Here is a 23,145-nt window from a genome sequence, read left to right as displayed (position 1 = left end):
TGCTTCTGATGAGGTCACTGGCAAAACTCCCATTGCCAATAGCAGAGTCAGGATCAGGCCTGTGCCGGGTAAGCGCCCAGGGCAAGGACCATACCCTCCGGTGCTGTAAAGAACCACAAACACACACGGCATGCAGTGATAGGAATATTACTGTGAATAACTGTGTGGATAACTTAGTACAGCAACATCTGGCATGAGCTTTCCTTCCCTGTCCGTCCTGCCTGTGTGCTCTGGCAATGGAACACAGGGGCCAAGGATGGAGGTGCTTCTAGCATTCAAGCCACTGTTGACTTCAGTGGGAGTTTGCTTCAGTGAAAACTGAGCAAGGACCTCAGGATCGTATGTTTAGGGACAGATGGTGCAACCACTGTCCATGGTGACCAGGATTTACTCACAATAAGGGCGCATCCTCTAGCCCTAAGGGTGTGATCCCCAGGAGAGGAACCTGGTCTCTTTTTTGGCAATGAAGCGCTTCGAACACATCTAGCTCTGTATTCCTTAAACTGAATGACAAATATAACGTAGTACACTTTCAACCGAGTGAGAATGCTGAGGGGACAGATTAAGCTGAGTGTGAGTGCTGGCTTTACCTGGACTGTAGACCCAGAGTGTGAAGATCGTGTCTCTGGCATTAATCCGTCTGTATGCTTTTCTGTCCGATGAAAACTCAACTTCGAATGTTTTCAGACATCTAGGAAAGAAACCAAACACCTCAACTGGCTGCTGGTGACCACGGGATGGCCACATCTCCCCATCCCTGTCTCGTCTGTGCAGGAGGGTGAGGAAGAGAAATGCTTGGCGTTGCACACAACTGACCAGGGAAGTCCTGTGCTGCAGCAGACCCTCCAAACACAAGGAGCAGGGGACATGACTCAAAAAGGCCACAAAAGAGTACCAGAGCCTTTGACAAACTGGTGAGCCCCTTCAGCTTCCCCAGACGCCAAGGGGAGAGACAAGGCTAAGCACCTCAGTGGAGATATTCAGCATCTCACAGACGTAGGCCCAATACGCAGGAAAGCCAGAACTTACTGAGGTGCACTAACCAACCCCAAAGGATGCACTGAGTTGGCTGTCCTGTGTCCCTAGTCTGCACATCAGTCTATATCGGTTGGTTTCTGGGGTAGCATGTCTACAGACAGATGGCTACGTCTTCTGACCTGGACACAGTCCTCCCCCTTTATCTCCGCATTCCTCGTTACTCACATCTGGGCAACTTGGACAGGATTGGATAAAGCAGCATCTTTTAGTACAGGGGCTTTTGTGGAGCCTCCAGGGGAGCAAGACACCCTGAATTGCCATCAAAAACAATGAGGAGTCCTTGTGGCACCTTAGAGACTAACAAATTTATTTGAGCATAAGCTTTCATGGGCTAAAACCCGCTTCACAGATGAATTGCCATCGTGTGTTAGTGAGGCTGAAAGCTCAGCTCACGCTGAACGGGCAGGGTAGCCAAGAACCTGCTCAAGATTTCCTCCCGGGGAGATCGCACAGGGGTTCGAACAGTCGTTCTGGTGATTAAAGCTATTGTGCTTTGGAAAACATTGACAAAGTGCCAGGGATAATGCCTATCACTTCGCTGAGAGAGTAAACATTGCTTAGCTATTTAATACCTAGGCCTGATAAGATTACATCTATGTCCTGGTCTTACCTCTAGCTCCGTCTTAAAAACACACTTACTTGGAATCCACGCACTCATCGTCCCAAAGTACTGCAACCTGCCCCTTTGTCAGAGGGATCAAGTGAACGCCTGTCACCTGAGAGCAGAGAGAGGCCCACATTAATATAGAGGGAAGAGGTGCGTTGCTACGATAACACACCGATGGTGCAGCAGCATCGGATCATATTTAACCCCTTTAATACGTAGTCTTGGCTTAACTATTTTGAAGTAGATGGGTAGCTAAAACTTCGGTGCCTCAATATGGACTTCAAATGAAGTAGCCTGGTTTTCCCAAGTAGTGAGCACCAAGGAGCTCCCTTTGATTTCAGGGGGAACCTTGGGAAAAAAAAAATCATTCCACTTATTTTGATGCCTCAGTCTGGACTTAAACTCAGTTTTAGATCCTTTTGCTCCAACTTCTTGGCCCCACAGTTCTGTAGCCCAATGCTCTCAGCTCCCCATATGTCCCCTGGCAGTTAAGGCTACTCGGCACCTCACAGGACATGCTTACCAGGCTAACAGGCATCACAGCTATGACTGCGTCTTATGTGTGATTATAAAACATTTGAACAGGCCCTTAGCGGAAATGTTATTTTTAACGCTTGGCTTTTAAGCCTTAAAGCATCCGACCCATCTTCAAGACTAGGAAATGCTGTACTTCCCATCATTTCCTTAATGATTTTTTCCAGGAATGGGTAGGTTTGACTTTTAGCTCAGTTGGTTGGCCACACCACCTGCTGTGGGGATGTTTATCCTGGAACGTGAGTCATGGAATCGTTTTGTCACAGGAAAATTTGGCTCCTGGCTTAAATAATTCTCCTATGCTCCCTTTTAACAATGAGCAGACTCAGGCATTGCTGCCTTCATTAACTAAAGTCTGATAGCCCAATAGGGTATGTCTATACCGCAATCCCACACCTGTGGCTGCCAACTGACTTGGGCTCTGGGGCTGTTTAATTGCAGTGTAACTGTTCGGGCTTGGGCCGCAGCCGAAGGTCTGGGGCCTTCCCCCCACGCAGGATCCTAGAGCCCAGGCTCCAGCCTGAGCCCGAACATCTACACTGCAGTTAAACAGCCCCTTTGCCTGAGCCCATAAGCCCAAGTCAGCTGGCACAGGCCAGACCCTGCAGTGTAGACATGCCCGTAGGATTCAACCAGGCTGTACGGGAACAGTTACAAACTCAGTCCCCTGACACTGAATCCTGGTACCTACTTGATTGGGACCAGAGTGAGGTCTTGCACAGACATGGATGAGGAAGACCGACGGAAGCGGGAGTTCCTGTTTCAAGATCAGGCGGCCGTCCCCAGGAAATGGGAATGGTCCGGTCACCACCGGGTCCTGCAAAACCGAAGCCGAATGGAGGCGGTGTGTAAAGAAATCAATAGTCACCATTCTTTCTACACTCATTTTAGAGCCGCGCTGATTCTGCAGTGTAACGCTGCTGCACCTCTAAATTAGCACTGCCACTTTTAATGGCATTTAAAAAGTTTACAGCCTGCTAGATCATAACTTGCAGCATTTCTCAGTGAAACAGGAGACTAATATCTGTTCCTCTCCTTTATCTAACTGTTCAGTGATTGTAGGGCCTGTTTGCCTGGCTAATTAGTTAGGACCCAGATGCCCAAAATGTGGGTTGTGACCTCAGGGAAGGGGGGGGGGGTCAAAGAAGGTCATACAAGATGCCCAGGTTTGCAAATTTGGTAATGTTGAAAACAGGGGAAAAAAAGGACACACAAGAGCCTTGTAATGTGTTCCATATGGCCAGCCATGGCTGGGACCTCCGTTCAGTGTAGATTAGCGCAGGATGTGAGTGGGCGCAGCAGACAGCTAAGAGTATTAGACCTCTTCCAGTGTGTGTGTGGGCCTGATACAGGACAAGTCCCACGAAGAGCCCTTGGGACGACATGAAGTGCAAGACGCCAGGCACGAACCCCACTGCAGGACTGGAGCAGCAGAGCAGTTGGCCAAGCCTGAGAGCATGGCTGAGCCTCGCATGGACTGGCCATTGTTTGGTCTTCGCCGGAGCTCAGTTCTGGTTGAGGGACGACTGGTGGAAAGGGCAGCATCAGGCTGTTCCTATGCCAATGTGGAAATGGGATGGACACGTATGATGTATGGTTTATTAGTTTTGTGAGTGCCGTGTGCAGTTTGTTCCAAAGGGCTGCATCGGAGTTCGAAGCCTGCAGAGTCACTGTGATCTTTAGAAACCAAACATCCATCGCTGAAAGGAGTCTGAGGTTTTAAGGAGGGAGCCTGAAAACCAAGGCCACTTGCATGCCAGTTTGAGTAATGACACAGAAACGCCCTTCTGATTAGCTATCTTTGCAAAGCTCGCCACAGTGCAAGGTGCACATGGTGTGCAAAAGAGGCACCTTCCCCCCGCAGTGGAAATGACTGAATTATAGGAATAACTACTCGCTTGAAACTAGCATCAGCCCCTTTCGTGCCAGTGAGGGCGTTTACAAGCTGCCGACTGGGCAGGGGAGGAATAGGTTAAGTGTCTGGCCTGCAGACAGAGCCTGTAGTTAGCTCTGCCCCATAACACCTGCCAGGTAATTCAAGCCTGGGGGTGTCCTCTGCAGCTGGAGGGAATAAGTGGGAGAAAGCAGATTTCAGAGAGCTGGTAGAGCAAGGATCTCATGGATGCCTGAGCGATAAGTAAAGCAGTCTCGGGGGAGGAGGCGGGAGAGTGCTGGATACCCAAACCAGGGGAAGTTCCTATCTACTTCGGACTGAGAAGGGGGAGTTGCATTACCCCACATCACCCTTAACTTAGCCCCTAGGCCTGAGAATACAGAAGGAAGCCAGCAGGCTTTCCCTGAGGGGAAGGAAAGTGCAGGCTACAGACTGTTCATTCACACAGTCAGTGGGCAGATGGGGCCAGCTGTCCTCAGTCCCCCAGCCCTCTGAATTTAAGGCACCAGCTCTTTAAATGCCCAGTGAATAAGGGCAACTCCAGACCCCCCTAAGGAAGAAGGGAAGGCTGGGAGAAACCTTCAGATATGTTGATTTTTGTCTCTCTGGATCTAACCCCAGCTGTTGACATCCAGCACAAGATGCTGGTTTTGTTACGGAAGGATTCTCTCTATCTCTCCGCGAGGGGCTTTTCTGTCTAGTTCCTACCGTGGCCAGTCAGCTCTCTTCCACTAGCTCCTTGGACATACAGAGTGCTTATTTGAGACTTTCCATGAAGCAGCTGCAGATCTCTGCTTTCCGTGCGAGTGGCGTATTGCAATCTGTGGGGACAGAGCCCAGCGGATGACAGTTAGAAGCAACCTGATCGTATGGATCCTAAACATCCGACCTAGTGCCTCACACTTTCATATGCTGTGTGTCTGCAAACCTGCACCGGTCCTTCATCAAGGTCTGAACTAGTGACCTGCCCAGAAAGCTGTCCAGTGAATGGAGAGCTTTTGCATTGCCCTAGTTTCCCACCACCAGTAGCTCCTCTCACACTAGCGAGGTGCTTTCATGAGGCAAAGTTCCCGTTCTCCTCTTGATTTTAAGGACAGAGGTGCAGGTTTTCCTGCGTGATCAGCATTCTCCCCTTGCTGACGCCTTCGCCAATTCATCCTGGGTTTAATTTACTGATGTACGTGGACACTTCATTGAGCTTCACTCTTCTCTCCAGCCGGGAATATCGATGTTCTGTCCAGGCGTAACAAGGCAGATACAGATGTAGAAAACACCCAGAAGCTGATAATCAAGTGGAGTCATTTCCTTTTGTTTCAGACTCTATTGAAGAAATTGAGCAGCTGATAACTCGGCATTTGGAGGGAATTTCAGACCCAGCTGTACTTCCCTGATCTCCCACACACAAAGAGGAGGCTCACCAAACACTTTGTCTCCCTTTTAAGCTGTTGCAGCACTTGGCAGCAAGATTGATGCCAGGCCCTCAGCCAGCTTTGAATAGCTCTGAAGGAGGAGGCTGACTAAGGTGTAAGATCTCATCCCACTTTTCTCCTTGTAGTTCAGCCAGTCAAGTTTCTAAGATGGTGGCGATAAGTGTAGAATTGTGTAGACTGTCAATCACAGTTCCTTAAGTCTGTTTAGCCAATCCAGTCGGCATTGTCTTCCAGCAGCCAGACAGGTTTCTCCATTGTGCCGAGTACAATGTTTCTCTTTCATGAATTTTGTATAATTAGTTAGAGCATGGTAGTTACACGCTTTGGCCTGGTCATAGTTAGGGATCAGAAGTCTTGAGGGAGGATTTGCAGATATTCTTTAATCTGTAAATTATTATCAGCTCCAGAAACTTGAGAAACTCTGTAATAGGGCATTAAAAAACCACAAAGGTGAAATTCAGCCCGTATTAAAGCCAATGAGAGTTTTGCCACTGGCTCCAATGGTGCCAGGATTTCTCCCAAAATGTCACGTTCACTTTCTGGTTTGGATTTATCTTCAGAGGAATGAGAGAGGAGATTACTTGCTTTAAACATCTGTTACTGCTTGATCACGGCAGGGCAGTCGCTTCTTAAACGGCCGGACAATCGGTAAGGCAGGTTGGTGATCTGCACTCAGTCCTATTGGCTGAATGTTTAGTAAAAGCTGCTACAATGCCAAATGTGTTTGAATTGCCCATCTCTGGTGGTTGGAGGGCTGCACATGCTAACTGACTTACAGACACCTGTCTGAGACTTGTCCTACATTTTATTTTTCCCCTGGTCAGTACGACTATGGACTTAGATTTAAAATATAATGTAAAAAGCAAAGAGCAGACACAAACAAGAGGGTTCCCACTGATCTCTGCAGTCCCTGAGCAGTCTTAAAGCTTTCGAGCAAGCGGTAATGCAGCTGCCTGTCTAGGCTTATCATGGTCATCAAGGAGGGAAGAGGTGATAACCACATGACTCAGTCAATGCTAAACTTAGTATCTAAATAATCCTCCAGAAACAGCAGTTCTCAAACTTTAGCAACCAGAGGACCCACATTTTGATTAAAAAATTTTCAGGGACTCCTAAGCCCCCTTGATCAGCCCCAGGCCCTGCCCCCACTATACCCATTCTCCCAAGTCCCCACCCCTACCCCTCCTCTTCCCGTCCCCCACTCACTCCATCCCCCCGCCCTCCGTCGCTCGCTGTCCCCCACCCTCACTCACTTTCACTGGGCTGGGGCAGGGGGTTGGGGTATAGGAGGGGGTGCGGACTCTGGGAGGGAGTTTGGGTGTGGGTTCTGGGATGGGGCAGAGGGTTGGGGTGTAGGAGGTGGTGCGGGATCTGGGAGGGAGTTTGGGTGCAGGGTTCGGGTTCTGGGATGGGGCAAGGGATTGAGGTGTAGGAGGGCGTGCGGGCTCTGGGAGGGAGTTTGGGTGCGGGGTGCGGGTTCTGGGATGGGGTAGGGGGTTGGGGTGTAGGAGGGGGTGCAGCTCTGGGAGGGAGTTTGGGTGTGGGTTCTGGGATGGGGCAGAGGGTTGGGGTGTAGGAGGGGGTGCGGGATCTGGGAGGGAGTTTGGGTGCAGGGTGCGGGTTCTGGGATGGGGCAAGGGGTTGAGGTGTAGGCGGGGGTGCGGGCTCTAGGAGGGAGTTTGGGTGCGGGGTACGGTTCTGGGATGGAGCAGGGGGTTGGGGTGTAGGGGGGGGTGCAGCTCTGGGAGGGAGTTTGGGTGCGGGGTGCAGGCTCTGGGAGGGAGTTTGGGTGCGGGGTGCGAGTTCTGAGCTGGGGTAGGGGGTTGGGGGTAGGAGGGGGTGCGGGCTCTGGGAGGGAATTTGGGTGTGGGTTCTGGGATGAGGCAGGGGGTTGAGGTGTAGGTTCCGGCCAGGTGTCGCTTACCTTGGACGGCTCCTGAAAGCAACAGCTCCTAGGCAGGGGAGAGGGGGGTCTCTGCGCGCTGCCCCTGCCCACAGGCACTGCCCCCACAGCTCCCATTGGCCACAGTTTCCGGCCCATGGGAGCCGTGGAATTAGCGCTCGGGGCAGGGGCAGCATGTGGAGACCCACTGCCACCCCCACCCGCCCCCAGAGACCGCAGGGACATGCCAGCTGCTTCCAGGAGCAGTGTGGAGCCAGGGGAGGCAGGGAACCTGCCTTAGCCCCGCTGTGCTGCTGGACTTTTAGCGCCTACAATCTCTGGGCGTGCAGGAGGCGCTGGGAAGGAAGGGAAGGAGTTGAGGAAGGGCGGGGGAGGAGTTGATCAGCGGGTCCCGCGGACCCCCTGGAATACCTTTGGGGACCCCCAGTTCCGCGGACCCCAGTTTGCGAAACGCTGCTCCAGAACATAAACCAGTCATCAGGCTCCTTGGCCATAATGTCACCAGTTCATGAACAATTTTTACCGCATATGCATCATACCTCGGCATCCCTTATTTGTTGGAATTGCTTTACAGAAGGAAAATCGGGGCTTCCTACTTTCTTCCACTCCAAATAGGGATTGGTTAGGTTGTTGTCCAGGTAGTATGTCACATACACAAGCTCTTTGGAAACACAAAGAAAACATGTAAAGCTCCTAATCTGGGTTTAAAGACAAACGGTCAAACTTTCAAAAGTGCTTAAATGACTTAGGAGCCAAAGTCCCATTTTCAAAAGTGACTTAAGAGCCTGAATCTCACTGAAAGTCAACGGGACTCGGGGTAAAATTTTCACAGGTGCCTAAGACTAAATATTTTCAAGCCTTGGTCCTTAATGTTATGCTCTTAAATTCCTATCTATGCTCCTATATAGAAGTGTCCTGACTTTCACAGATGCTGACCTCTAGTAGCAACTGTTGAAGACAACACCAGCAAATCCTACACACTGTGCAATGTTCAATATCTAGATTACATTATGATCAATCCCAGAGGGAGCTCTTTGCTCAGCGAGACCTGGCTTAGGGGCAGCTGGGCTGAATAGTTTCTGAAAGTGTAGAATTCCCTGTATCCCTTCAAGGCCAGAGGCAGGCCCAACTCTGGGATCAGGGTCCACAATCTTTCCTAATCCAGTGCTCCTGGACCCCAGAAAATCCGGGGCTGCCAGGTAAGGAGAGATTTCTAGCTTGGTAATATACAAATTCTAGATGTGACCTCAGTTGTGAAATGAACCCTTTGGAAATGTTTGCCGTGAACCTTTTCCTGGTTCAGTACCCAAATCCCCACACGCAGGCCATTTACCTGCATGCCTGGGGAAACGGGTAACGTTCACTGTCACAGCACTGATGTTAGAGGATGTCCGGTTGTCATCACTAGCGTAGATCAGTATGGTGGCCTGCCAGCTGTCTGACGGCTGTAGCTCTGCAGGAGTGTGCACGGTGGCTAGTACTCCAACAGTGTCGGTGTCGGCACTTTCACCTTTGCTGATAATATCTGCAAAAACTTGGTTTTCCCCTGGAAGTAAAAATACATTTTTGTCACATAAGGTAACTACACCAGCGGTAGACCTGTGACGAGGTGAAACACAGAACTGTCTATACGCAGGGCTGAGCTACAGATTACTTGGTTATACCAGCATGAATTTGGAGGAGCACTGGTGAAGTCACTGGATTTACCCTGCCATAACTGAAACTGCCCATGGTGTTCAGCTCTGGAAATACAGCCCAGGTTCTGCAAAGCACTTCAGCATGTGCATAAATCTCATTTACTATGTTTGTACAGCATCTGGCACAGTGGTCCGCCAACCTGTTCGGCCTTTAGGTACTACATGCTGTGACAGACCCAGACCAGTGGGGTACAGGAGTCTGGTAGAGGGCAAATATACTGGTCACTGGATGAGTAGTTTTCTGTTCCCTGAGTGACCAGAGCAGGGGCTGCACTAGAGTAATCAGGAACCTGCTAGAACCAGTTAAGACAGGCAGGCTAATTAGGACACCTGGAGCCAATTAAGAAGAAACTGCTAGAATCAATTAAGGCAAGCTAATCAGGGCACCTGGGTTTTAAAAGGAGCTCACTTCAGTTTGTGGTGCGAGTGTGAGGAGCTGGGAGCAAGAGGTGCAAGGAGCTGAGAGTCAGAGGGTGTGCTACTGGAGGACTAAGGAGCACAAGCGTTATCAGACACCAAGAGGAAGGTCCTGTGGTGAGACTAAGGAAGATGTTTGGAGGAGGCCATGGGGAAGTAGCCCAGAGAGTTGTAGCTGTCATACAGCTGTTACAGGAGGCACTATAGACAGCTGCAGTCCACAGGGCCCTGGGCCAGAACCCGGAGTAGAGGGTGGGCCTGGGTTCCCCCCAAACCTCCCAATTGACCTGGACTGTGGGTTCTCCCAGAGGGGAAGGTCTCTGGGCTGTTCCCCAACCCACATGGTGAATCTCTGAGGCAAGAAAATCCGCCAATAAGCGCAGGACCCACCAAGATAGAGGAGGAACTTTGTCACACTGGTGTCAGGAGTGGGATCTTGGGGTGCACAGCACAGCGGAAGAAGGAGGGTGATTTAAAAAACAAACAAAAAAAAGGGAGAGGGTTTATTTTTTTTCACCACAATGGATGACGTAGTGCGGGCACTGATACATGCTACGGCGGCCCAGCAGGCGACTACCCGTGTCCAGGCAGCCGCCCAACAGGAGGCAGTGCGGCTGCAGCAAGAGACTAATCGCCTGCTGATGGACCAGGCTGCTCAAGACCGAGCTATGTTGCGGGAACTGGTAAACCAGGTAAAGTCCCTTACAGAGCTGAATTGCGGCCATGATGGGACACGGCTCATACGGGCCAGCCATTGGCTGCAGAAAATGACACAGGACGATGATGTAGAGGCATACCTTCTGGCCTTTGAGAGGACAGCCCTACGGGAGGCCTGGCCTCGAGATCAGTGGTCTGGCATCCTTGCCCCATTCCTGTGTGGGGAGGCCCGGAAGGCCTACCATGATCTGCCTGAAGAGGCTGCGGCAGACTACCCCCAGTTGAAAGCAGAGATCCTGGCCTGATCTGGGGTAACGACAGCAGTGCGGGCCCAGCAGTATCACGGTTGGTGGTACCAGGAAGACAAAACCCCGCGGTCCCAATTGTATGACCTCATCCATCTCGCACGAAAGTGGTTGCAAACAGAGTCCCGGAGTCTGGAAGAGATACTAGTGGTTCTGGTCATCGACCGATACATGAGGGGACTACCACCAGACCTTCGTGCCTGGGTAAGCCAGAATGAACCCTCCACCTATGATGAGGTTGTTGCCCTGGTAGAGAGGCGAAGGACAAGCCCTAAAGTTCGGGTGACTGGGCTACCAGGAGGGCCCAGGTGGAAAAAGAGAGAGGCTGAAGGCCCATCAGAGGCCAGAAAGAGTCGGAGCACTTAGGGAGATGGGGTCCCTGTGGAAGGGAAAACCCAGGGACCAGGACCCTACTTCATAATGAAGAAGGATCTCTTATACCGGGTTGCACCAGTACAGGGGCAGAAGGTACAGCAGATACTAGTATCTCAAAAACACCAGAACGCTGTTTTAAGTCTTGCTCATAGTCCTCTTTTTGGGGGGCATTTGGGGGTAGAGAAGACCCTGGCACGAGTCCTATGACGGTTCTTCTGGCCCGGAGTACATGAAGAAGTGCGGAAGTACTGGGCCTCCTGCCCGGAGTGTCAGCTGCACAGTCCCCGTCCCCACTTGAGGGCACCTTTAGTACCCCTTCCCATCATAGAGGTCCCCTTCGAGCGAATAGACATGGACATAGTGAGACCCCTGGAGAAGACGGCTTGGGTCCACCAATATATACTTGTTGTTTTGGACTATGCTACTCGCTACCCAGAAGCCGTCCCCCTGCGGAACACGGCCTCTAAAACTATAGCCAAAGAGCTGGTGGGGATCTTTGCCCGAATGGGGCTACCAAAGGAGATATTAACCGACCAAGGAACCCCATTTATGTCAAAGCTAATGAAGGACCTCTACGCTGCTCCATATACATACCCTAAGAACTTCGGTCTACCATCTGCAGACTGATGGGTTGGTAGAAAGATTTAACCGAACCCTCAAGGCTATGATAAGGAAGGTGGTAAGTCGGGACGGGAAGGATTGGGACACCCTACTACCCTACCTTATGTTCACTATCTGGGAGGTACCACAAGCCTCAACTGGGTTTTCCCTCTGTCAAAGTTAGACTCAGGACTCATAGTTTGTTAGACCACTCTGTTTTATTAGCACAGCGCTCTGCTAATACATTCAGATAATGTGAGCCCCCATGCAAGATTCAAACAGTCTTATTTATACAGATAAAAGGGTGCGAACTAAACAAAGGGACAGAAAGAGCAAAACTGTAAAATTTGCATAGGGCACAATATGCATATCCTGCTTCCTTATTAACTCTTATCGATCTAAGGCTAATGCTTCACCAATTGCCCTTAAGTGGGGCAATTCATTAAGCAGTTAATGTCTGCTTTCCTGCCCCCTGGCTTGCAGCATTTCTCATTTCTACTTAAAGGTACATACAGCATTCTTTAATTCATTCTATTTCTTTAATATAATTCATTTCACTTTCACACCCCCTTCGAGTTATTATACGGACGTCACCCCCGTGGCATACTAGATATCGCCAAAGAGATCTGGGAAGAGGAACCCAATGAGGGGAGAAATATAATAGAGCATGTAATGCAGATGTGAGACCGGATAGCCCGGGTTACCCCTATTGTACGGGAACATTTGGAAAAGGCACAAGAGGCCCAGCGAACCCATTACAATCGCTAGGCAAAAGTGCGACAGTTCCAACCAGGGGATCGGGTTATGGTGTTGGTACCCACGGCAGAAAACAAGCTTCTGGCCCAATGGCAGGAGCCCTATGAGGTGGTTGAACCTGTGGGGAAAGTAACCTACAAGGTGCGGCAGCCAGGACGCAGAAAACAAGAACAGATTTATCACGTTAACCTTCTGAAATACTAGAATGCACAAGAGGCATGCACAACGGTCCAAAAAGACCTAACCCAGGAAAACAAGCCTTCCAAACAGGTGAGAGTGTCTCCCAATTTAACACCAGACCAGAAGAATGAGGTGTCTGAGATGATCTTCCGGAACCAAGATGTGTTCTCGACAAAACCGGGTTGAGCAACCGAGACATATCACCACATGGTCACGAACCCTGGGGCCAGAGTAACAATGAGGCCCTATCGGGTGCCAGCGGCAAAAAGGGAGGAAATAAAAGCAGAAGTAAAAAAAATGCTGGAGTTGGGGATCATCGAAGAATCCCACAGTCAGTGGTTCAGCCCAATCGTACTGGTGCCCAAACCTGATGGCACCACAAGATTTTGCAACGACTTCCAGCGACTAAACGAAGTATCCCAGTTCGACACATACCCCATAGCATAGATGAGCTAGTGGACCGTCTGGGTAATGCCCGGTACTTGACTACCCTAGACTTGACAAAGGGGTACTGGCAGATTCCCCTTGCGGAAGACGCAAAGGAAAAGATTGCGTTCTCTACACCAGAGGGTCTTTTTCAATATACTGTCCTCCCTTTTGGACTACATGGGGCCCCAGCTACCTTCCAGCGCCTCATGGACAAGCTATTACGCCCGCATAACAGTTATGCTGCTGCCTACTTGGACGATGTGGTCATTCATACCCCAGACTGGGAAACCCACCTGGAGAAGGTGGAGGCAGTCCTCATACCTTCAGGCGAACTGGCCTTACAGCAAACCCTGCCAAGTGCGCTGTAGGGTTTACAGAGGCCAAATATCTTGGCTACATTGTGGGAAAGGGTCTGGTAAAACCCCAAGTGAACAAGTTAGAGGCCATCCAAAATTGGCCCCGACCAAGTCGCAAGAAACAAGTCCGGGCGTTCCTAGGTGTGGTGGGGTATTACCGACGATTTATCCCCCACTTTGCCACAAGGGCAAGCCCCCTGACAGACCTAGTGAAAGCCTGTGGACCTGATCTGGTGAGATGGTCTGACGCAGCAGAGGAAGCATTCACAGACCTACGCACTGCCCTCTGCAGTAACCCTGTACTGATAGCCCCTGATTTCACCAAGGAGTTTATCCTGCAGACGGATGCATCGGAAGTAGGGTTGGGGGCCGTTCTATCACAGATGGTCGGGGAGGAGGAACACCCAATTCTATACCTCAGTCGGAAACTCCTTCCAAGGGAACAAAAATATGCAGTGGTGGAGAGAGAATGCCTCGCTGTAAAATGGGCCATGGAAACATTGCGCTACTACCTGCTCGGGCACAGATTTGTCCTCGTGACCGACCATGCCCCTCTTCAATGGACGCAGCGGAACAAGGAGAAGAACACAAGGGTGACCAGATGGTTCTTATCCCTCCAACCTTTTCAGTTCCGTGTGCAATACAGAGCAGGGAGCCGTCATGGCAACGCCGATGGCTTGTCACGTGTGCACTGTCTGGTGTCCCAAGCCGCCCAACCCCTTGGCGTTGAGCAGGGGGGAGGGATATGTGACAGACCCAGACCAGTGGGGTACAGAAGTCTGGTAGAGGGCAAATATACTGGTAACTGGATGAGTAGTTTTCTGTTCCCTGAGTGACCAGAGCAGGGGCTGCACTAGAGTAATCAGGAACCTGCTAGAATCAGTTAAGGCAGGCAGGCTAATCAGGGCACCTGGGTTTTAAAAGGAGCTCACTTCAGTTTGTGGTGGGAGTGTGAGGAGCTGGGAGCAAGAGGCGCAAGGAGCTGAGAGTCAGAGGGTGCGCTGCTGGAGTACTGAGGAGCACAAGCATGATCAGACACCAGGAGGAAGGGTCTGTGGTGAGACTAAGGAAGGTGTTTGGAGGAGGCCATGGGGAAGTAGCCCAGGGAGTTGTAGCTGTCATGCAGCTGTTACAGGAGGCACTATAGACAGCTGCAGTCCACAGGGCCCTGGGCTGAAACCCGGAGTAGAGGGTGGGCCCGGGTTCCCCCCAAACCTCCCAATTGACCTGGACTGTGGGTTCTTCCAGAGGGGAAGGTCTCTGGGCTGTTCCCCAACCCACATGGTGAATCTCTGAGGCAAGAAAATCCGCCAATAAGCGTAAGACCCACCAAGATAGAGGAGGAACTTTGTCACAATGCCTAATAACAGTTTTAAGTCAATAAGACTTAAGCGTCTGTTTAAGAGAATCAGGGCCTAGATTAACACCTTGGCAGGAGCTCAGACGAATTGAGAGGCCGGAGAGCTTATTAAAGAGAAATATAGCTTGAATGGACCTGGCCTGGGGGGATACCAGTTCACAAATATAAAAGGAAAGGTACTGACCGAGGTGGCATACGGGGGTATAAATAGAAGCAATAGGATCAATTTAGAGCAGGGGGGGCCAACCTGAGCCTGAGAAGGAGCCAGAATTTACCAATGTACATTGCCAAAGAGCCACAGTAATACGTCAGCAGCCCCCTCCACCAACTCCCCCCCGCCCCCCGCTCCCAGCGCCTCCCGCCCACTGGCTGCCCCACCAATCAGCGCCTCCCCCTCCCTTCTGATCAGCTGTTTTGTGGTGTGCAGGAGGCTTTGCGGGGGATGGGGGAGGAGCGAGGGCACGGCAGGCTCAGGGGAGGGGGCGGGAAGGGATGGAGTGGGGGCAGGGCCTGGGGCAGAGCCAGGGTTGAGAAGTGAGCACCCCTCGGCGCATTGGAAAGTTGGCGCCTGTAGCTCCAGCCCCGGAGTCGGTGCCTATCCAAGGAGCCGCATATTAACTTCTGAAGAGCCGCGTGTGGCTCCGGAGCCACAGGTCGGCCACCCCGATTTTGAGGGATAACAGACTGTCAGGAAAACAGTCTGACACCAAGACTGTTAATCTCCCAGGGGGAGAGGTGGAAGCGCCATTCCTTGTGACACATCCAACTGGACGGAACAAACTGCTAGTAAATGTGGAGGAGGGAATAACCCCCCGTTAGCAGGAAGATGGGGTAGATGACCTGTTGATAGATTTTAAGCATGTAACTTGCATGTGACTGGGGACTGGCACTTAAAACAAACATTTACCATACCTAGCAGTGCCAGCAATCCCATTACGGTCAGCCCAGGCTTCCTCACCATCTGGACATGAGGTGGCTTTGTGTTGTTCATCTGAAATCGGGCAGTCAGCGTTCTCTGGGTGAAGTAATGCGGATGGTAGTTCATGAAGGCATTGTCGTTACTCAGCAAAGTGTAGTTGATAGTGTTGTTGGCTTTGGAAATGAGCAGGTTTTGATGTTGGATGATTACCTGTAAAGTAATGGGGAAAACTGGCCGTCATGCTGGGGAAAAAACCACTTCTTGCTGACACTCTAACGAATAGAATCCTATTTTAAAACCAACGGTCTTATTTTTGTTGAACTGCATATTCAGCGTACATGATCCTGCGGCAGTTCTACGTGATGGGCTGCTTCTGCATGGGGCCACTTTAACTAATTTCTGTGCATTCGTTTACCCGCTGAAAACAGCGGAGTAGAGCACCCTTGCTTCATTTGGATACTGTAGTGAAGCTACAGAACTAGTTTCATCCCCACGCTGCCACCCGTGTGTGCAGGATGAAGAGCTGTACAGGCAATGAAAGCAAAAGCATACAACATTTTGGCTTCAAAATTCATGAAGATCATGTCAGAGTGGCTTTAGTTCACATAAGCTCTCAGGTTGGCTAACATCAGGGCATCAGTAGGATGGCGGCAGTGCGTTGACTCAGATGTGAAGGATTAACCCTACCCGTGAGAATGCACGGGGAGCAGCGGGTTCTCTGTGAGAATGCCAAGCGCTGCACAAAGGAAGAGTTCTAGACACGCTGCGTAAGCAGGCAGTGAAGGGGCTCAAGCCATGTTAGCTGGACACTGGGATTACAGTCAATGGAGATGGCTCTTCTAGATTTCTGAAGAGAGTTCTGCAGACCTTTCGGAAAATCTGGAAACTTCACAACATCCCTGAGAAACTCTTTATTAATAGTGAAGGTGGACACACATTTCCTCAGGAAGTGAAGTCTTAAGTGTCCAGAGGATGGAATTATTAGCGTGGTTTTCATAGATTCATAGATTCTAGGATTGGAAAGGACCTTGAGAGGTCATCGAGTCCAGTCCCCTGCCCTCATGGCAGGACCAAATACTGTCTAGACCATCCCTGATAGACATTTATCTAACCTACTCTTAAATATCTCCAGAGACGGAGATTCCACAACCTCCCTAGGCAATTTATTCCAATGTTTAACCACCCTGACAGTTAGGATCTTTTTCCTAATGTCCAACCTAAACCTCCCTTGCTGCAGTTTAAGCCCATTGCTTCTTGTTCTATCCTTCGAGGCTAAGGTGAACAAGTTTTCTCCCGCCTCCTTATGACACCCTTTTAGATACCTGAAAACTGCTATCATGTCCCCTCTCAGTCTTCTCTTTTCCAAACTAAACAAACCCAATTCTTTCAGCCTTCCTTCACAGGTCATGTTCTCAAGACCTTTAATCATTCTTGTTGCTCTTGTCTGGACCCTCTCCAATTTCTCCACATCTTTCTTGAAATGCGGTGCCCAGAACTGGACACAATACTCCAGCTGAGGCCTAACCAGCGCAGAGTAGAGCGGAAGAATGACTTCTCGTGTCTTGCTCACAACACACCTGTTAATACATCCCAGAATCATGTTTGCTTTTTTTGCAACAGCATCACACTGTTGACTCATATTTAGCTTGTGGTCCACTATAACCCCTAGATCCCTTTCTGCCGTACTCCTTCCTAGACAGCCTCTTCCCATTCTGTATGTGTGAAACTGATTTTTTCTTCCTAAGTGGAGCACTTTGCATTTGTCTTTGTTAAACTTCATCCTGTTTACCTCAGCCCATTTCTCCAATTTGTCCAGATCATTTTGAATTATGACCCTGTCCTCCAAAGCAGTTGCAATCCCTCCCAGTTTGGTATCATCTGCAAACTTAATAAGCGTACTTTCTATGCCAATATCTAAGTCGTTAATGAAGATATTGAACAGAGCCGGTCCCAAAACAGACCCCTGCAGAACCCCACTTGTTATGCCTTTCCAGCAGGATTGGGAACCATTAATAACAATTCTCTAAGTACGGTTATCCAGCCAGTTATGCACCCACCTTATAGTAGCCCCATCTAAATTGTATTTGCCTAGTTTATCGATAAGAATATTATGCGAGACCGTATCAAATGCCTTATTAAAGTCTAGGTATACCACATCCACAGCTTCTCCCTTATCCACAAGACTTGTTATTCTATCAAAGAAGCTATCAGATTGGTTTGACACGATTTGTTCTTCACAAATCCATGCTGGCTATTCCCTGTCACCTTTAGTACTTATGTAAAGAGCTCTCATTAGAGATATGATTTCCATCCACATTTTCTGTCAAAGTAATGTTTCATTAGTGACCTCATTGTACTTCATGTATAAGAACTTAGCAGCATTTTGCCCTTACTGTTGCACCAATTAGAATCATTGGGACATGATGAGGATCATTCATTAACGGACCATGTATGCTATTAATTGCAATACAAGAGGTAGCCGTATGGTCAAAGTATTGGACTAGCGCTCTGGGCTTACACTCGAACAGTACTAAATAACTCCACTGACCCCGGTGGAGTTGCTTTGGATTTACACCAGTGTAACAAAGTGCAGGCTTTGGCCCCGGTTCCAATTCCTTGCTGAGTGACCTTGGGCATGCCCCTTTTATTCCTCTGTAAAATGTCCAACAATGCAACAAGGAGACAGATCAAAAGCGTAGGCCAGAGCAGAAACGTGAAGGGTTCTGCAGGCAAAACCCCCAAATGTTTACACTTTTTGCGGGGCAATAATAAGAAGCCAGTGAAGGGCCTGAGAGGAGACTCACTTTCTTGAAAGAGTCAGCTAAAAATGGTGTAACATAAGCAGTGATAAAGCTATCACAAGTATACAGTGTAGTCATAGCCGTGTTGGTCCAGTATCTTTTCGTGGCCCAACTTCTGTTGGTGAGAGAGACAAGCTTTTGAGCTGACACAGAGCTCTTCTTCAGGTCTGGGCAAGGTACTCAGTGACGCTGCTAAATGCAGGGTGGAACAGATTGAAATATGTGTTAACTACTTACGCTAAACAGCCTTTCCCAGACCTGAAGCAGGGCTCTGTGTAAGTCTGAAAGCTTGTCTCTGTCCATCACAAGTATATCACAGACAGGAAGTATTTGAGAAACGAGATGCGCCAGCTCACACTTAGAGGTTTGTGCACATCCAATGTGCAAACCCAGTCGATTTTTCGGGTCAGTACTCCCATGGGCTTTCCAGGGACTTAGAAGATCCATCTAATTGCTCCCATCTCCTCTCCAACTGCAAGGATACGGTTCAGCAGATACTACAGGGAACATTCACAGGTTGGTACAACTGGCACGCTCCCATGAGGAAGTGGTCTCTTCCCAGCATTACAGTTGCCTCCATGGTTACGTAGTTCTGCACTGCCCCCCTAACTCAGGGCCATATGCCCATTGCATGGCCTGTCCCTTGGTGCAGGAAGTAATAATGAGGTCATGTCAGCCCTCCGTGCAGAGACCTCACCCAAAGTCCAAGAACTACCGCATTAAGCGGTCAAGGAGAACGGTAGTGGTGCTTAGGGCTTTCTGGGAAAGGGTGATTTTTGTAGTTGTGGGTGTATAATGCACCACAAGAAGATAATGGCGAGCCTATTACAGGGAATGAGGGAAAGTGAGTTTAGCCAATCATCCAGAAGGATTCACGCTAACAGTATCCCCAGCACATTCTCCAGTTTTCATAGGAGGAGGAGTTTTCATAGGGCTGTTTTCTACAGGGACACTTGGGAAAGGGAAGATGAATTCGCTAAAGCTGTGAAGTTAAAGCACCTGACACCCTGGTGTGAGAGCATTCAAACCTCAGGATTTGGCTTGTAATTTTTTCCTGAAGTCCATTCAGAAACCTAATAAAACATTCTTTTTGCAACACACTTGCTCTGTAGATTAGCTTATTAGGTGAGGATACTAAGTGAGCGTTGAGTTACCTTCACCACCATGGCTGCATAGGTCACATCAGCTCTCCACGTTTGTGGAACTGACCATCCAACGAGTGGGTCTGCTTCATCATTGTATACAGGAACCGAGGTGAAATTTGGGAATAACTTCTGAATTTGCTCCATTGCTTCTGTTTCTTGCTCTAAGATGTGAAGAGAACTTCCAGCTCCCTGTAACAACAGGAATCCCATTCATGCAAAGTGAGGAAGCAAAGTGTCATGTACGGTACTCTGAACAATGGTTCTCAAATTTATTTGATTAGGCCTCCCATCTTTATGTCTGTAGTAGTTTTTTGCCCCCACCCCCCCCCCCCCAGTACATATATCGATTAAAAAAAATCAACATGCAACTCTCACTAAATATTAAAAACAGTGAAACATTGATTCAAACAAGCCAGATTCATTGTAATAAGAACAAAAGCAAAACTGCGATTCGGGTCTATTCGTTTACCATTAAATATGCCCACTGCGACATAGCAAATGGATTAACGTGCAGATGGCACCGACTTTGTATAATGCTAGGCAAGCTTAACAGAAATCCACCAAAATGCACAGCACCATCTAAGGACCTGGTATGGCTGGAGGAGTCAGCGTTGCTAATTATTCATGGCTGTGGGTAAAATGTGTGCAGTGAGGCTTTTTCCCTAAAGCTTCTCACACTCCCCCTGCCCCCGAATACATTCTGTGCCCCCTCAGGAGGGCCCGGCCGCCAGTTTGAGAACCTCTGCTATGAAAGACAGAGCACAAGCACGTATGTCCCTGTCAGATTTGTGTGCGGTGTTGTAGCTGTGTCGGTCCCAGGCTATTAGAGAGACAAAGTGAGTGAGGTAATATCTTTTATTGGAACTGAAGAAGAGCTCTGCATGGCTCCAAAGCTTGTCTCTCTCACCAACAGAAGTTGGTCCAATAAAAGATATCATCTTGCTCAACTTGCCTGTCAAATTTAACATTTCTACCCTATCTGCTCAGGCACTAGAACTGTTGACAAGCGGTCAAGACTATTGTTTTAAAGGGGAAAATTGTATATTTCACCCCACTCTCCGCATGTGAAAGTGGCAGAAAAGTTGTTTTCAGGTGGAGACTAGATATGGAAGCATTCCGCTTGGAAGGAAGTTTGTCTGTTAGAACAACTTTAAAAGGCCCTCTGGAATTGTAATGGTTATGTACCCCAGTACAGGCAGAGCAGAATTCTGAAAGTGAACTTCATAAACAGTCAACCTTAGCAATAAATTGGATTAAGAAATACTCTCCTGTACACTTTTCTTTACTAAACAGCTAAAAGCCTTGAACTGACCTTCTTATGTAGGGCTATGTAGTCCAACCTCACACCAGTCGCTCCAGTGAAGAAGTTGGTTCCATTGTAGCAGTGATGTAGAAGACTCCAGCAGATGGGCGACTTTGGGAATGGATGGAAAGAATCTCCTGGGCCTCCAAATTTCAGTAGAGAACTAGCTTCTCTTAACCCTTCTGAGCATGCATCGTAATAATTGAGAAACCCTAGAGTCAACAATTATGTATACAGTACATGGTTACAGTTTAAAATTATAACGATGTCTCGATTCAAGTTACCGAAGAGTACGGACAGTCCTCATATTGCTACAGCAGGCTGTGAGCAATTAGAAAGTATAAAATGTGTTTGAAGCCACCTTTTTCCACTTCCTCTCTCCATTATCAAGCACAACAGGGGTCTCGAAATCCCCTCCCTTGGTTTCACAGTCTCAGCAACAGGAAACTCCTTTAAAGGATTTTGCCTGGGCAAGCTACCAAGGTACACAGCTATTAAAACACATGGCTTTAAAGCAGAAAAAAACTTCAGAGCACAACTTTACTTTATAACCAAACAGTGAAAAACATGATTGTATGGGCGTCACCCTTACTCCCCATTCCCCACCCTCATTTCTGTTTTCTCTCATGTTAAAGTCTAACCTGAGACTTCATGAAATTCAGGGCAGGAATGCTATTAATGGAAGTTACGTGGATCACACCCAGGGCCAATCCCTTATAAAACAGAATATACCTGTATATATCCTATTATTTATCACCCACCTGTCCCTACCCTACTCCACCCCCACACGAATTAAATCAAGGTGAAAAGAAATAAACTTACCTTTGACACTCATAGACACATTATCGAAGTCATGGTGATCTGGCTCGTTCCAAGTTTCAAAATTCCATTTGGCAACATGTTCCAATCCATATCTATCTGCAGATGAAACTACCTTTCATTACTGCCCGGTACGCTTCCATGTGGTAACGAATAATTCATCACTTCAGGGACAGAGCTCAGGACCAACCCGCCACCTTCCAAACATAGTGGATTAAATTCTGCCCTTTGAGGTGCCTGTGCCGCTCCCATGGATTTCAATGGCCGTGGTATGCCCTGGGTCAAATGGCTGAATTTGAGCCTCTGTGACGAAAAAGTACCTTCTCTTTCTCTCATTCTCTGTGGCTATCAACACCAGCTTTCTTCCTGTCCACCACTGTTGTCTATCTTGCCCTTTACACAACCAGCGTAAGGCCATGGTGGGATCCAAATGATAATGTTCATTACATATGTACAACATGCAATGCCTTCCTACCTATAAACACATGGTTGCCCTGGCACAGCTCTGGTAGCTCCCGAAGCAAAGACAGAGAGGGCTGCTAAAGGCCTTGACTTATTCAAAGGCTTGCTATCCAATTGCTATAAACTACAGCCACACTTGCAGCCTTGTTCTCTTTGATGCCCCTCTTCTTCTCTCCTGACCAGGACTTTGCTAAATCATGTCACTTTTTGGTCAGTCTTCAAAATCCATCCCTTCTTCAGTTCTCATTCCTGACATTGTCATTGACTTCCGGTGTGACCCTGGGCATGTCACTTAATTTGTCGGTACCTCAGTTTACCCATCTGGAAAATGGGGGTAATGGTATTTATTTTATCTATTTCCCAGGGATGTGAGAGACTTAAGAGGTTCATTATTTGTATGGGGCTTTTAGCTGTGGTTGAACAGCACTGTGGAAGTGCTAATCCTCATAGACTCATAGAATATCAGGGTTGGAAGGGACGTCAGGAGGTCATCTAGTCCAACCCCCTGCTCAAAACAGGACCAACACCAACTAAATCATCCCAGCTTTGTCAAGCCTGATCTTAAAAACCTCTAAGGAGATTCTACCACCTCCCTCATGATTTCAGCCTACATAGCTTGGCTTAGCCTAATTTTTTATTGGGCTACACACTGTATTTGTTGTTTTGAGTGTTGTATTGTTTAATGTTGAGTGGTGAAAATGAAACTAAAAAAAGACAAGAAGTGGAACTGGGCAGATAATTCTCAGCCTCAATTAGAACTCCTCACTCAATGGGCAAGAAACTTAAAAGTACTGAGCTCCATGACTTGTTTCAAGTGGTTTCAGTCTCTCAGCCTTTTAGGAAGCTTTTTCCAAAATTGAGTTCAAGAATTAGTATTGCCTAAATCAGGGGTCGACAACGTTCGGCACGCGGCTCGCCAGGGTAAGCACCCTGGCGGGCTGGGCCAGTTTTATTTAGCTGCTGATGCGGCAGGTTCGGCCGATCGCAGCCCCCACTGGCCGCGGTTCGCCATCCCAGGCCAATGGGGGTGGCGAGAAGCGGTGTGGGCGAGCGATGTGCTGGCCGCGGTTTCACGCCGCCCCCATTGGCCCGGGACAGCGAACCGTGGCCAGTGGGGGCGGCGATCGGCCAAACCTGCCGCATCAACAGGTAAATAAA

The 23,145-nt window shown here is 48.9% G+C and overlaps 1 protein-coding gene across 2 annotated transcripts in view; it reads right to left on the bottom strand.

Moving 5' to 3' along the window:
- Nucleotides 1-23,145, bottom strand: part of IDUA (alpha-L-iduronidase) — a 74,841-nt gene that overhangs the window by 7,327 nt on the left and 44,369 nt on the right. Inside the window, exons 5-13 of one of the 2 annotated variants that reach the window (XM_034774759.1) lie at nt 21,529-21,624; nt 20,716-20,918; nt 19,413-19,592; nt 15,451-15,667; nt 8,740-8,952; nt 7,946-8,067; nt 2,871-2,996; nt 1,678-1,754; nt 591-691 (exon numbers count right to left, since the gene is read on the bottom strand). In XM_034774759.1, the coding sequence (XP_034630650.1) occupies nt 591-691; nt 1,678-1,754; nt 2,871-2,996; nt 7,946-8,067; nt 8,740-8,952; nt 15,451-15,667; nt 19,413-19,592; nt 20,716-20,918; nt 21,529-21,624 (1,335 nt within the window). The remainder of the gene's footprint in view (nt 1-590; nt 692-1,677; nt 1,755-2,870; nt 2,997-7,945; nt 8,068-8,739; nt 8,953-15,450; nt 15,668-19,412; nt 19,593-20,715; nt 20,919-21,528; nt 21,625-23,145) is intronic. The other variant, XR_004646287.1, reaches the window with a different exon arrangement.

The sequence above is a fragment of the Trachemys scripta genome, chromosome 6 (assembly GCF_013100865.1).
Source record: "Trachemys scripta elegans isolate TJP31775 chromosome 6, CAS_Tse_1.0, whole genome shotgun sequence".
Lineage (NCBI taxonomy): Eukaryota > Metazoa > Chordata > Testudines > Emydidae > Trachemys > Trachemys scripta.
The sequence above is the reverse complement of the archived record's forward strand: the minus strand, read 5'-3'. Positions and strand labels throughout refer to the sequence as shown.